Source organism: Oncorhynchus mykiss, chromosome 15 (assembly GCF_013265735.2).
Source record: "Oncorhynchus mykiss isolate Arlee chromosome 15, USDA_OmykA_1.1, whole genome shotgun sequence".
Taxonomy (NCBI): Eukaryota; Metazoa; Chordata; class Actinopteri; order Salmoniformes; family Salmonidae; genus Oncorhynchus; species Oncorhynchus mykiss.
The window spans coordinates 6,078,547-6,094,426 of NC_048579.1; the positions used below are offsets into that span (position 1 = coordinate 6,078,547).

At 47.8% G+C, this 15,880-nt stretch overlaps 1 protein-coding gene across 7 annotated transcripts in view; it reads left to right on the plus strand.

Moving 5' to 3' along the window:
* The window catches only part of LOC110489533 (nuclear receptor coactivator 2), a 193,084-nt gene that overhangs the window by 163,781 nt on the left and 13,423 nt on the right, over nt 1-15,880 (plus strand). For 5 of the 7 annotated variants that reach the window (XM_036945677.1, XM_036945678.1, XM_036945680.1 and 2 more), the window contains 4 exons: nt 1,279-1,356; nt 3,582-4,074; nt 7,144-7,321; nt 7,836-8,031. In XM_036945677.1, the coding sequence (XP_036801572.1) occupies nt 1,279-1,356; nt 3,582-4,074; nt 7,144-7,321; nt 7,836-8,031 (945 nt within the window). The remainder of the gene's footprint in view (nt 1-1,278; nt 1,357-3,581; nt 4,075-7,143; nt 7,322-7,835; nt 8,032-15,880) is intronic. The other 2 variants (XM_036945681.1, XM_036945682.1) reach the window with 1 other exon arrangement.

The window sequence follows — 15,880 nt, forward strand, 5'->3', positions numbered from 1 at the left end:
GTCACTACTGGGTTTATATCTGACTAAACAGACTGTTACAACTGGTCACTACTTGGTTTATATCTGACAGTAAACAGACTGTTACAACTGGTCACTACTGGGTTTATATCTGACAGTAAACAGACTGTTACAACTGGTCACTACTGGGTTTATATCTGACTGTAAACAGACTGTTACAACTGGTCACTACTGGGTTTATATCTGACAGTAAACAGACTATTACAACTGGTCACTACTGGGTTTATATCTGACTGTAAACAGACTGTTACAACTGGTCACTACTGGGTTTATATCTGACTAAACAGACTGTTACAACTGGTCACTACTGGGTTTATATCTGACTGTAAACAGACTGTTACAACTGGTCACTACTGGGTTTATATCTGACTGTAAACAGACTGTTACAACTGGTCACTACTGGGTTTATATCTGACAGTAAACAGACTATTACAACTGGTCACTACTGGGTTTATATCTGACTGTAAACAGACTGTTACAACTGGTCACTACTGGGTTTATATCTGACTGTAAACAGACTGTTACAACTGGTCACTACTGGGTTTATATCTGACTGTAAACAGACTGTTACAACTGGTCACTACTGGGTTTATATCTGACTGTAAACAGACTGTTACAACTGGTCACTACTGGGTTTGTATCTGACTAAACAGACTGTTACAACTGGTCACTACTGGGTTTATATCTGACTGTAAACAGACTGTTACAACTGGTCACTACTGGGTTTGTATCTGACTAAACAGACTGTTACAACTGGTCACTACTGGGTTTATATCTGACTGTAAACAGACTGTTACAACTGGTCACTACTGGGTTTGTATCTGACTAAACAGACTGTTACAACTGGTCACTACTGGGTTTGTATCTGACTAAACAGACTGTTACAACTGGTCACTACTGGGTTTATATCTGACTGTAAACAGACTGTTACAACTGGTCACTACTGGGTTTGTATCTGACTAAACAGACTGTTACAACTGGTCACTACTGGGCTTCATATAACCTCCCTGTGAGGCCAGGTCGATAGCTGTGTGGAAGGAAGTGTAACCGGACAAGGTCTGGCCAGGTCTTCACAATGTGGGTTTCCTGTTTGGGTATTGTGTTGCTTATCACAGCCTTGACTAGTGGGGATGTTACGTTCGATACTAGAGCTCTGGGGTCACGTCAAAGCAGTGTGCCTGATCCCTGTATGGCTTTTTCAGAAGCATGACATCAATGTGTGCCGATGGTATAAAGTACCTGTTAACCTGTTCTCCTCAGAACCGCCAGCCAATGATGAACCAGATGAGTGGAGTGTCCAATATGAACCCAACTTTACAGTCCAACAACCCCAACCAGGTAACTGAGATTATATATCAATATGAACCTCTACAGTCCAACAACACCAACCAGGTAACTTCCTGAGATTATATATCAATATGATCCTCTACAGTCCAACACCCCAACCAGGTAACTGAGATTATATATCAATATGATCCTCTACAGTCCAACAACACCAACCAGGTAATTTACTGAGATTATATATCAATATGAACCTCTACAGTCCAACAACACCAACCAGGTAATTTACTGAGATTATATATCAATATGATCCTCTACAGTCCAACAACCCCAACCAGGTAACTGAGATTATATATCAATATGATCCTCTACAGTCCAACAACACCAACCAGGTAACTGAGATTATATATCAATATGAACCTCTACAGTCCAACAACACCAACCAGGTAATTTACTGAGATTATATATCAATATGATCCTCTACAGTCCAACAACCCCAACCAGGTAACTTCCTGAGATTATATATCAATATGATTCTCTACAGTCCAACAACACCAACCAGGTAACTGAGATTATATATCAATATGAACCTCTACAGTCCAACAACCCCAACCAGGTAACTGAGATTATATATCAATATGAACCTCTACAGTCCAACAACCCCAACCAGGTAACTGAGATTATATATCAATATGAACCTCTACAGTCCAACACCCCAACCAGGTAATTTACTGAGATTATATATCAATATGATTCTCTACAGTCCAACAACACCAACCAGGTAACTGAGATTATATATCAATATGAACCTCTACAGTCCAACACCCCAACCAGGTAACTTCCTGATATTATATATCAATATGATCCTCTACAGTCCAACAACTCCAACCAGGTAACTGAGATTATATATCAATATGATCCTCTACAGTCCAACAACCCAACCAGGTAACTGAGATTATATATCAATATGATCCTCTACAGTCCAACACCCCAACCAGGTAACTGAGATTATATATCAATATGAACCTCTACAGTCCAACACCCCAACCAGGTAACTGAGATTATATATCAATATAAACCTCTACAGTCCAACAACCCCAACCAGGTAACTTCCTGAGATTATATATCAATATGATCCTCTACAGTCCAACAACACCAACCAGGTAACTGAGATTATATATCAATATGATCCTCTACAGTCCAACAACCCAACCAGGTAACTGAGATTATATATCAATATGAACCTCTACAGTCCAACAACACCAACCAGGTAATTTACTGAGATTATATATCAATATGATTCTCTACAGTCCAACACCCCAACCAGGTAACTTCCTGAGATTATATATCAATATGATCCTCTACAGTCCAACAACCCAACCAGGTAACTTCCTGAGATTATATATCAATATGAACCTCTACAGTCCAACAACCCAACCAGGTAACTGAGATTATATATCAATATGATCCTCTACAGTCCAACAACCCCAACCAGGTAACTGAGATTATATATCAATATGATCCTCTACAGTCCAACAACCCCAACCAGGTAACTGAGATTATATATCAATATGATCCTCTACAGTCCAACAACACCAACCAGGTAACTGAGATTATATATCAATATGAACCTCTACAGTCCAACACCCCAACCAGGTAATTTACTGAGATTATATATCAATATGATTCTCTACAGTCCAACAACACCAACCAGGTAACTGAGATTATATATCAATATGAACCTCTACAGTCCAACACCCCAACCAGGTAATTTACTGAGATTATATATCAATATGATTCTCTACAGTCCAACAACACCAACCAGGTAACTGAGATTATATATCAATATGAACCTCTACAGTCCAACAACACCAACCAGGTAACTGAGATTATATATCAATATGATCCTCTACAGTCCAACACCCCAACCAGGTAACTGAGATTATATATCAATATGATTCTCTACAGTCCAACAACCCCAACCAGGTAACTGAGATTATATATCAATATGATCCTCTACAGTCCAACACCCCAACCAGGTAACTTCCTGAGATTATATATCAATATGATCCTCTACAGTCCAACACCCCAACCAGGTAACTTCCTGAGATTATATATCAATATGATCCTCTACAGTCCAACAACCCCAACCGGGTAACTTCCTGACACGCTCAGTAACCAGATAATAATCAAAATACCAGTATTTTAATTCACCAGAAACCAATGATCATTTTGTAGAAGTTGTTCACTCTAACTCTGTCTCCTTTTCTTTCTCTTCCCAGGGGACCATCAATGCACAGATGTTGGCACAACGGCAGAGAGAACTCCTCAACAACCACCTGCGGCAACGCCAGCTGGAGCATCAGAGACAGCAGCAGCAACAGCAGCAGCAGAGGAACATGGCGATGAGAACCCAGGGACTCAACCTACCTGCCAATATGGCCGCCGCCGCGGTGGCTGCTGCAAGTGGCCTATCAGGAGGCCTGAGTAACCCTCGGATCCCACAGACCACCAATCCCCAGCAGTTCCCCTACCCACCCAGCTACGGTACCAGTACAGGCCCAGGCCTGGCCACACCTCCTCCTCCTCCTCACCCCTCTACCAGCCCTTTCTCCCCCATCTCGCCCAGCCTGCCCTCCTCTCTCCCCCCCCACCAAGCCCTGCATGGCTCTCCTTCCTCCCAGATGATGATGATGATGGGGGGATCAGGACAGTCTGGGGACGTAGTCAGCCCTCATGTACAGCAGCTCAGTGCCTTTCAGTTCCCAAACTCAGGTACTACGGTCTTACAACGCACCAGCCATACCCCCTACCCCAGGGGTGTGTCTGTCCAGCCACCCCCCCTACCCCAGGGGTGTGTCTGTCCAGCCACCCCCCCCTCTACCCCAGGGGTGTGTCTGTCCAGCCACTCCCCCTACCCCAGGGGTGTGCCTGTCCAGCCACTCCCCCTACCCCAGGGGTGTGTCTGTCCAGCCACTCCCCCCTACCCCAGGGGTGTGTCTGTCCAGCCACTCCCCCCTACCCCAGGGGTGTGTCTGTCCAGCCACTCCCCCCTACCCCAGGGGTGTGTCTGTCCAACCACTCCCCTCTAACCCAGGGGTGTGTCTGTCTAGCCACTCCCCCCTACCCCAGGGGTGTGTCTGTCCAGCCATACCCCCCTGCCCTACCTCAGGGGTGTGTCTGTCCAGCCACCCTCCCCCCTCTAACCCAGGGGTGTGCCTGTCCAGCCATACCCCACCACCCTACCCCAGGGGTGTGCCTGTCCAGCCATACCCCCCTTCCTACCCCAGGGGTGTGTCTGTCCAGCCATACAGCATTACATGCTTAATATAAGTGCTATGCTGCTCACCCTCAAATGACCACTACATTGATAACGATTAGATGAATCTATTTATTTCACCTTTATTTAACCAGGTAGGCTAGTTGAGAACACCTTTATTTAACCAGGTAGGCTAGTTGAGAACACCTTTATTTAACCAGGTAGGCCAGTTGAGAACACCTTTATTTAACCAGGTAGGCCAGTTGAGAACACCTTTATTTAACCAGGTAGGCTAGTTGAGAACACCTTTATTTAACCAGGTTAGGCTAGTTGAGAACAAGTTCTCATTTACAATTGCGACCCTGACCAAGATAAAGCAAAGCAGTGAGACATATACAACGACACAGAGTTACACATGGAGTTACCTCCTGATTAATAGCCAATCCTGATTGGTCCTCCTGATTTAATAGCCAATCCTTATTGGTCATCCTGATTTAATAGCCCATCCTGATTGGTCCTCCTGATTTAATAGCCAATCCAGATTGGTCCTCCTGATTTAATAGCCAATCCTTATTGGTCATCCTGATTTAATAGCCCATCCTGATTGGTTATACTGATTTAGGCCATAAAACATATGTTCCACTAGAGGGCAGTAGATGGACAGGAAATGGTACCATACAAAGTACATTTAGCAGACAGACACCCTTATCAATTATATATATATATATATATATATATATATATATATATATATATATATATATATATATATATATATATATATATATATTTTTTTTTTTTTAAATAATTTTATTTAACCAGGTAGGCCAGTTGAGAACAAGTTCTCATTTACAACTGCGACCTGGCCAATAATAAAGCAAAGCAGTGCGACACAAACAACAACAACAGAGTTACACATGGAATAAACAAAACGTACAGTCAATAACACAATAGAAAAAAATCTATATACAGTGTGTACAAATGTAGTAAGATAACAGCCAGAGCGTTAAACTAAGGTACGTAAAAGACAAGTAAAAAACGTTTTACCTTTTATAAATCAGCTCAGTCAGTGTTAGGAAGAGAAGAGTTATGTGATAAACACAACCTTTTACATACATTGTAAATACAAGTATTTTCATTTTTACAGTATGTTACCGTGCTGGTTGTATATTTTATTGGGACTTTGTAATGCTGCTTGATGTGACTGAATTTCCCATTTAATGCATATCAATCAGATCAATATTTAATCAGACATAAATCTGATTTTAATCCCCCTTAGTCTCCCAGTGTAGTACGTAACCCCAGGTTAATCTGGAAAATAGTCCTGTGTGACATAGTGTGGTGGTGGGTGGTGTGGTTGATCCCTCTCCCTCTCTCTCACCTCTCTCTCTCTCCCCCATCCTTGCATTCCTCCACTCCCTCTATCCTCGGCTGCTCACACTAAATGTGTGTGTGTGTGTGTGTGTGTGTGTGTGTGTGTGTGTGTGTGTGTGTGTGTGTGTGTGTGTGTGTGTGTGTGTGTCCCAAAATGGCACCCTATTCCCTACAGAGCCCTCTGGTCAAAGGGGAGTGCACTATGTAAGGATTAGGGTAGAATTTTGGACAAGACCACTAACATGCATGTAGTCCTCCCTACCGTTGGAATGCCTGTACACTCCCTGAACACTAACAGATGACCTCTGAACCTTTAGTGTGTGTGTGTGTGTGTGCGTGCGTGCGTGGACTCTTAGTAAGTCAACTATTGAGAGGACATGTTTGTATTCTGTCAGAGAGGTAACTGAATATGACTGAATCCTTTTTGTTTTCAGTCAGAGAGGTAACTAAATATGACTGAATCCTTTTTGTTTTCAGTCAGTGGTTTGTTTTCCTGTTCTGAGAGTGTATATACTGTGTGTTTGTGGCTGTTTCCATCAGGTGTACCTGTGTCGCTGACTGTCCTTTAACCTTTAGAGTACTGGGAGGGAATTAACTCATTTCTGTTCAGTTTAAATCGGTCAGGGACCGACACACCCATTAATATAATCAGTCTGGAAAGATGTTTCAGTTACAACATATGTAGCACTTTGCAATTGTCTTTCACTGAAAAAGAGAGTCCTACATTTAAATGTATTTTTAAATGATTATTATTATTATTATAAAATGTATGGCTACATCAGTGTTATAGCGATGTTTTTAGATGGTGTAGGCCAAGGTGAAGTCGCCCCTAGACGCTGACCTTGGGTCAGTTTAGTATTTTTCCCAATGGGTACAAGTTTCGTGTTCGTCCCCCCCCCCCCGCCCCCCCACCCCACACACAGATCTACACAGCGGATTTTAAAATAATCAACTCATCATTAAGCTTTGATTATTTGAATCAGTTGTGTAGTGTTAGGGGGGGGGGGAATAGTGTGCACGCCTTGCGGTCCCCGAGACTGAGTTTGGGAAACACTGTGTAAAGGTTAGGATTGGGGAACAGAAAGCTGATCCTAGATCTGTACCTAGGGAAACATCACCCAGGAGCATCCTAGACCAGACCTGTTTGACCTTTAACCCCCCCCCCCCCCCCCCACCCCTCAGTACTGACCCCTGACCTCTAACCCTACCAGGTATGTCCCAGCAGCCTGACGGAGGGTTTGGGGGTCAGGCCACGCCCCAGAGTCCCCTGTTGTCCCCCAGGATGGCCCACGCCCAATCCCCCATGATGCAGCAGCAGGGCAACGCCAATTTCCAGGCGTCGCCTGACCTAAACGGTTGGCCGCCCCAGGGGAACATGGGAGGAAACAGGTGAGTGAGAAAGAGGGGGGGGGACAGGGTTGGGCTGTGAAAACCTGTACAGTAAAACTGTCCCAATAATCAGAGGTCAAAGAGAAAGCTCATAGAGAGCTCATAGAGGGCTCATAGAGGGCTCATAGAGAGCTCATTCTTTATTACAATGTTTCTTATCAGATATTCAGTTGTCTGTTAACAATCTGTCTACAAATATTAGCTCTCTCTCTCTTGGTCGTTGTCTCCTCTCTCTCTCTCTCTCTATCTCTCATTTTCTCTCTCTCGTTATCTCTCTCTCTCTACCTCTCATTTTCTCTCTCGTTATCTCTCTCTCTCTCTCTCTCTCATTTTCTCTCATTTTCTCTCTCTCATTTTCTCTCATTTTCTCTCTCTTGGTCTCTCTCTCTCGTTATCTCTCTCTCTCGTTATCTCTCTCTCTCTCTCTCTCTCTCGGTCTTTCTCTCTCTCTCTTGGTCTTTCTCTCTCTTGTTATCTCTCTCTCTCGTTATCTCTCTCTCTCTCCTTCCTCCAGTATGTTCAGTACTCAGCAGTCTCCGCCCCAGTTCACCCAGCAGCAGCAGACCAACGGGGGCGCAGCCATGTACAACGGCAACGGAATGAACCTCAACGTCTCCATGGCTACCAACGCCAGCGGCATGGCCCCTGTGGGTCAGATGGCCGGACAGATGATCACCTCGCCTGGAATGACCTCAATGGGACAGGAACAGGTAAGGTACATAAAACAGACAGAAAGGACAGGATGAACTTTAATGTCCTCAGGGGAAAAATAGTATTAAACACAAGGTACTGCGGTATATAAAATAGACGCTGTACGTTACACACTAGACATAATACATACATTATCTATATGAGAAACATAAGCATACTTACTCTTACATAGTGTTTGTATGAAGTCTGAACCTGGGACGAGGAACGGGTCAATTACATAGACGTACACTTACCAGACAGTTCATTAGGTACACCACCCTCTGTCCGCGAAAATGGATCGCTCCTACAGACAGTGAGTCACGTGACTTTGTCATATAAAGCAGATGTGCACACTCATCGTCCAGTTTATTAGGTACACCACCCCCGTTTGCGAAAATGGATCGCTCCTACAGACAGTGGGTCACGTGACTTTGTTATATAAAGCAGGCAGACAGGCATCGAGACATTCAGTTACTGTTCCATTGAACGTTAGTATGGAGTAAACAAGTGACCTAAGAGATTTGCGGTACGATCGTCGGTGCCAGGCGCGTGCTGGTTCCATTATCTCAGAAACAGCCTCCTCGGCTTTTCACACACGACAGTGTCTTAAGGTCGAAGGTCGAAGGAGAATGGCAAGAATCGTGCAAGCAAACAGAGGGGTCACAGACAGATAAATAACAGTGGTGTGCAGAACGACGTCTCGGGGAACGCACAACTCGTCACGGATTGGCTATTGCAGCAGACGACCACCCCGGGGGTTCCAATCCTATCAGCTAAAAACAAGAAGAAGCGGCTCCAGTCGGAACGCGATCACCAACACTGGACAATTGAGGAAAAAGGAAAAACATCACCTGGAACATGACAGCGAGTTCAGTTTACCTGAGTGTCCTGGTCAGTCCCCAGACTTCAACCCAATAGAGCATAATGAGATGACAGGGAACGGGCTGTTAGCAGCATGATGTATCCGGCGTCCAATCAGCAGAAACTGTGGGATGGCCTTTCCGTCAGCGTGGACCAACATCCCTGTGGAACGTTTTTCCGACAAACTTGTTGAATGTCCCGAATAATTCAGGCCGTTCTGGAGGCGAAACAGGGGTCTGACCGAATACTAGATGTTCAAAGCTGGTCATCAAGACAAAGGGTGGCTACTTTGAAGAATCTAAAATAGAAAATATACTTTGATTTTGTTTTATCACTGTTTTGGTTAATACATGATTCCATATGTGTTATTTCATAGTTCTGATGTCTTCACTATTATTCTACAATGTAGAACATAGTAAAAAGAAGAAAAACCTTGAATGAGTAACTGTGTCCAAACTTTTGACTAGTACTGAACATATGGTTTGTATCTCCTATAGGACTCTACAGTAGTGATATCTGTATATATATTCTCATATAGACAGTATAATGTGTCTAATGAGGGTGCAGGTCATCTCCATGACCCCCGAGCAGACCACTGTGTTAGGGGTCAGGTCATCTCCATGACCCCCGAGCAGACCACTGTGTTAGGGGTCAGGTCATCTCCATGACCCCCGAGCAGACCACTGTGTTAGGGGTCTAATGAGGGGTCAGGTCATGTCCATGACCCCTGAGCAGACCACTGTGTTAGGGGTCAGGTCATCTCCATGACCCCTGAGCAGACCATTGTGTTATGGGTCTAATGAGGGGTCAGGTCATCTCCATGACCTCCGAGCAGACCATTGTGTTAGGGGTCAGGTCATCTCCATGACCCCCGAGCAGACCACTGTGTTAGGGGTCAGGTCATCTCCATGACCCCCGAGCAGACCACTGTGTTAGGGGTCTAATGAGGGGTCAGGTCATGTCCATGACCCCTGAGCAGACCCTGTGTTAGGGGTCTAATGAGGGGTCAGGTCATCTCCGTGACCCCTGAGCAGACCACTGTGTTAGGGGTCAGGTCATCTCCATGACCCCCGAGCAGACCACTGTGTTAGGGGTCAGGTCATCTCCATGACCCCCGAGCAGACCACTGTGTTAGGGGTCAGGTCATCTCCATGACCCCCGAGCAGACCACTGTGTTAGGGGTCTAATGAGGGGTCAGGTCATGTCCATGACCCCTGAGCAGACCCTGTGTTAGGGGTCTAATGAGGGGTCAGGTCATCTCCGTGACCCCTGAGCAGACCACTGTGTTAGGGGTCAGGTCATCTCCATGACCCCTGAGCAGACCATTGTGTTATGGGTCTAATGAGGGGTCAGGTCATCCCCATGACCTCCGAGCAGACCATTGTGTTAGGGGTCAAGTCATCTCCATGACCCCCGAGCAGACCACTGTGTTAGGGGTCAGGTCATCTCCATGACCCCCGAGCAGACCACTGTGTTAGGGGTCTAATGAGGGTCAGGTCATGTCCATGACCCCTGAGCAGACCCTGTGTTAGGGGTCTAATGAGGGGTCAGGTCATCTCCGTGACCCCTGAGCAGACCACTGTGTTAGGGGTCAGGTCATCTCCATGACCCCCGAGCAGACCACTGTGTTAGGGGTCAGGTCATCTCCATGACCCCCGAGCAGACCACTGTGTTAGGGGTCAGGTCATCTCCATGACCCCCGAGCAGACCACTGTGTTAGGGGTCTAATGAGGGGTCAGGTCATGTCCATGACCCCTGAGCAGACCCTGTGTTAGGGGTCTAATGAGGGGTCAGGTCATCTCCGTGACCCCTGAGCAGACCACTGTGTTAGGGGTCAGGTCATCTCCATGACCCCTGAGCAGACCATTGTGTTATGGGTCTAATGAGGGGTCAGGTCATCTCCATGACCTCCGAGCAGACCATTGTGTTAGGGGTCAGGTCATCTCCATGACCCCCGAGCAGACCACTGTGTTAGGGGTCAGGTCATCTCCATAACCCCCGAGCAGACCACTGTGTTAGGGGTCTAATGAGGGGTCAGGTCATGTCCATGACCCCTGAGCAGACCCTGTGTTAGGGGTCTAATGAGGGGTCAGGTCATCTCCGTGACCCCTGAGCAGACCACTGTGTTAGGGGTCAGGTAATCTCCATGACCCCTGAGCAGACCATTGTGTTATGGGTCTAATGAGGGGTCAGGTCATCTCCATGACCCCCGAGCAGACCATTGTGTAAGGGGTCTAATGAGGGGTCAGGTCATCTCCATGACCTCCGAGCAGACCACTGTGTTAGGGGTCAGGTCATCTCCATGACCCCCGAGCAGACCACTGTGTTAGGGGTCAGGTCATCTCCATGACCCCCGAGCAGACCACTGTGTTAGGGGTCAGGTCATCTCCATGACCCCCGAGCAGACCACTGTGTTAGGGGTCTAATGAGGGGTCAGGTCATGTCCATGACCCCTGAGCAGACCCTGTGTTAGGGGTCTAATGAGGGGTCAGGTCATCTCCGTGACCCCTGAGCAGACCACTGTGTTAGGGGTCAGGTCATCTCCATGACCCCTGAGCAGACCATTGTGTTATGGGTCTAATGAGGGGTCAGGTCATGTCCATGACCTCCGAGCAGACCATTGTGTTAGGGGTCAGGTCATCTCCATGACCCCCGAGCAGACCACTGTGTTAGGGGTCAGGTCATCTCCATGACCCCCGAGCAGACCCTGTGTTAGGGGTCTAATGAGGGGTCAGGTCATCTCCGTGACCCCTGAGCAGACCACTGTGTTAGGGGTCAGGTAATCTCCATGACCCCTGAGCAGACCATTGTGTTATGGGTCTAATGAGGGGTCAGGTCATCTCCATGACCCCCGAGCAGACCATTGTGTAAGGGGTCTAATGAGGGGTCAGGTCATCTCCGTGACCCCTGAGCAGACCACTGTGTTAGGGGTCAGGTCATCTCCATGACCCCCGAGCAGACCACTGTGTTAGGGGTCAGGTCATCTCCATGATCCCCGAGCAGACCACTGTGTTAGGGGTCAGGTCATCTCCATGACCCCCGAGCAGACCACTGTGTTAGGGGTCTAATGAGGGGTCAGGTCATGTCCATGACCCCTGAGCAGACCCTGTGTTAGGGGTCTAATGAGGGGTCAGGTCATCTCCGTGACCCCTGAGCAGACCACTGTGTTAGGGGTCAGTCATCTCCATGACCCCTGAGCAGACCATTGTGTTATGGGTCTAATGAGGGGTCAGGTCATCTCCGTGACCCCTGAGCAGACCACTGTGTTAGGGGTCAGGTCATGTCCATGACCCCCGAGCAGACCACTGTGTTAGGGGTCAGGTCATCTCCATGACCCCCGAGCAGACCACTGTGTTAGGGGTCAGGTCATCTCCATGACCCCCGAGCAGACCACTGTGTTAGGGGTCTAATGAGGGGTCAGGTCATGTCCATGACCCCTGAGCAGACCCTGTGTTAGGGGTCTAATGAGGGGTCAGGTCATCTCCGTGACCCCTGAGCAGACCACTGTGTTAGGGGTCAGGTCATCTCCATGACCCCTGAGCAGACCATTGTGTTATGGGTCTAATGAGGGGTCAGGTCATCTCCATGACCTCCGAGCAGACCATTGTGTTAGGGGTCAGGTCATCTCCATGACCCCCGAGCAGACCACTGTGTTAGGGGTCAGGTCATCTCCATGACCCCCGAGCAGACCACTGTGTTAGGGGTCTAATGAGGGGTCAGGTCATGTCCATGACCCCTGAGCAGACCCTGTGTTAGGGGTCTAATGAGGGGTCAGGTCATCTCCGTGACCCCTGAGCAGACCACTGTGTTAGGGGTCAGGTAATCTCCATGACCCCTGAGCAGACCATTGTGTTATGGGTCTAATGAGGGGTCAGGTCATCTCCATGACCCCCGAGCAGACCATTGTGTAAGGGGTCTAATGAGGGGTCAGGTCATCTCCATGACCTCCGAGCAGACCACTGTGTTAGGGGTCAGGTCATCTCCATGACCCCCGAGCAGACCACTGTGTTAGGGGTCAGGTCATCTCCATGACCCCCGAGCAGACCACTGTGTTAGGGGTCAGGTCATCTCCATGACCCCCGAGCAGACCACTGTGTTAGGGGTCTAATGAGGGGTCAGGTCATGTCCATGACCCCTGAGCAGACCCTGTGTTAGGGGTCTAATGAGGGGTCAGGTCATCTCCGTGACCCCTGAGCAGACCACTGTGTTAGGGGTCAGGTCATCTCCATGACCCCTGAGCAGACCATTGTGTTATGGGTCTAATGAGGGGTCAGGTCATGTCCATGACCTCCGAGCAGACCATTGTGTTAGGGGTCAGGTCATCTCCATGACCCCCGAGCAGACCACTGTGTTAGGGGTCAGGTCATCTCCATGACCCCCGAGCAGACCACTGTGTTAGGGGTCTAATGAGGGGTCAGGTCATGTCCATGACCCCTGAGCAGACCCTGTGTTAGGGGTCTAATGAGGGGTCAGGTCATCTCCGTGACCCCTGAGCAGACCACTGTGTTAGGGGTCAGGTAATCTCCATGACCCCTGAGCAGACCATTGTGTTATGGGTCTAATGAGGGGTCAGGTCATCTCCATGACCCCCGAGCAGACCATTGTGTAAGGGGTCTAATGAGGGGTCAGGTCATCTCCATGACCTCCGAGCAGACCACTGTGTTAGGGGTCAGGTCATCTCCATGACCCCCGAGCAGACCACTGTGTTAGGGGTCAGGTCATCTCCATGACCCCCGAGCAGACCACTGTGTTAGGGGTCAGGTCATCTCCATGACCCCCGAGCAGACCACTGTGTTAGGGGTCTAATGAGGGGTCAGGTCATGTCCATGACCACTGAGCAGACCCTGTGTTAGGGGTCTAATGAGGGGTCAGGTCATCTCCGTGACCCCTGAGCAGACCACTGTGTTAGGGGTCAGGTCATCTCCATGACCCCTGAGCAGACCATTGTGTTATGGGTCTAATGAGGGGTCAGGTCATGTCCATGACCTCCGAGCAGACCATTGTGTTAGGGGTCAGGTCATCTCCATGACCCCCGAGCAGACCACTGTGTTAGGGGTCAGGTCATCTCCATGACCCCCGAGCAGACCACTGTGTTAGGGGTCTAATGAGGGGTCAGGTCATGTCCATGACCCCTGAGCAGACCCTGTGTTAGGGGTCTAATGAGGGGTCAGGTCATCTCCGTGACCCCTGAGCAGACCACTGTGTTAGGGGTCAGGTCATCTCCATGACCCCCGAGCAGACCACTGTGTTAGGGGTCAGGTCATCTCCATGACCCCCGAGCAGACCACTGTGTTAGGGGTCAGGTCATCTCCATGACCCCCGAGCAGACCACTGTGTTAGGGGTCTAATGAGGGGTCAGGTCATGTCCATGACCCCTGAGCAGACCCTGTGTTAGGGGTCTAATGAGGGGTCAGGTCATCTCCGTGACCCCTGAGCAGACCACTGTGTTAGGGGTCAGTCATCTCCATGACCCCTGAGCAGACCATTGTGTTATGGGTCTAATGAGGGGTCAGGTCATCTCCATGACCCCCGAGCAGACCATTGTGTAAGGGGTCTAATGAGGGGTCAGGTCATCTCCATGACCTCCGAGCAGACCATTGTGTTAGGGGTCTAATGAGGGGTCAGGTCATCTCCATGACCCCTGAGCAGACCACTGTGTTAGGGGTCTAATGAGGGGTCAGGTCATCTCCATGACCCCTGAGCAGACCACTGTGTTAGGGGTCAGGTCATCCCCGTGACCCCCCGAGCAGACCACTATGTTATTTCATACTGGTGATAAACCTTGGTCTTATTAGCTGGTTGTAAATCAGTGGCGCTACAGTCCAACTCACGAAGCACTCTGAAACACACACAGAAAGAAGCCCGTAGGGGTTCTGTAGCAGTTAACCGTCGTATCGGGTCCCCGAATGGGATAAAAGCTTTGTATTTCTTTACTTCACCCCAGTGTCTGCGTATCGGGTGCAAACACTTCGTTGGGCCCCTTCTCCGTACGACTCATCTAGTGAATAATTTAGTCTAATGAGAGCTGTATGATGTAATACTGCTAGCTAGTTATGGGGCTTGACCTGGGCTGATACGTTAGATAATGCTATATCGTAATTAGTAGTGTGCACTTAGTTTTTAAGACCAGACAGATTAGTACGCGCGTGTATGTTCAGGTAGCTGCCAAAATAAAGGAAACACTTGAGTAAGTAAGGGACACGATGTATATTGAAAGCATGTACAGTTGAAGTCAGAGGTTTACCTACACCTTAGCCAAATATATTTAATCCTAGTAAAAATTCCCTGTCTAAGGTCAGTTAGGATCACTTTATTTTAAGAATGTGAAATGTCAGAATAATAGTAGAGAGAATTATTTATTTCACCTTTTATTTATTTCATCACATTCCCAGTGGGTCAGAAGTTTACATACCCTCAATTAGTATTTGGTAGCATTGCCTTTAAATTGTTTAACTTGGGTCAAATGTTTCGGGTAGACTTCCACAAGCTTCCCACAATAAATTTGATTAATTTTGGCCCATTCCTCCTGACAGAGTTGGTGTAACTGAGTCAGGTTTGTAGGCCTCCTTGCTCGCACACGTTTTTTCAGTTCTGCCCACATATTTTCTATAGGATTGAGGTCAGGGCTTTGTGATGGCCACTCCAATACATTAACTCTGTTGTCCTTAAGCCATTTTCCCACAACTTTGAAAGTATGCTTGGGGTCATTGTCCATTTGGAAGACCCATTTGCGACCAAGCTTTAACTTCCTGACTGATGTCTTGAGAAGTTGCTTCAATATATCCCCATAATTTTCCTCACTCATGATGCCATCTATTTTGTGAAGTGCACCAGTCCCTCCTACTGCAAATCACACCCACAACATGATGTTGCCACCCCCGTGCTTCACGGTTGGGATGGTGTTCTTCGGCTTGCAAGCCTCCCCCTTTTTCCTCCAACCATAACGATGGTCATTATGGCCAAACAGTTCTATTTTTGTTTCATCAGACCAGAGGACATTTCTCCAAA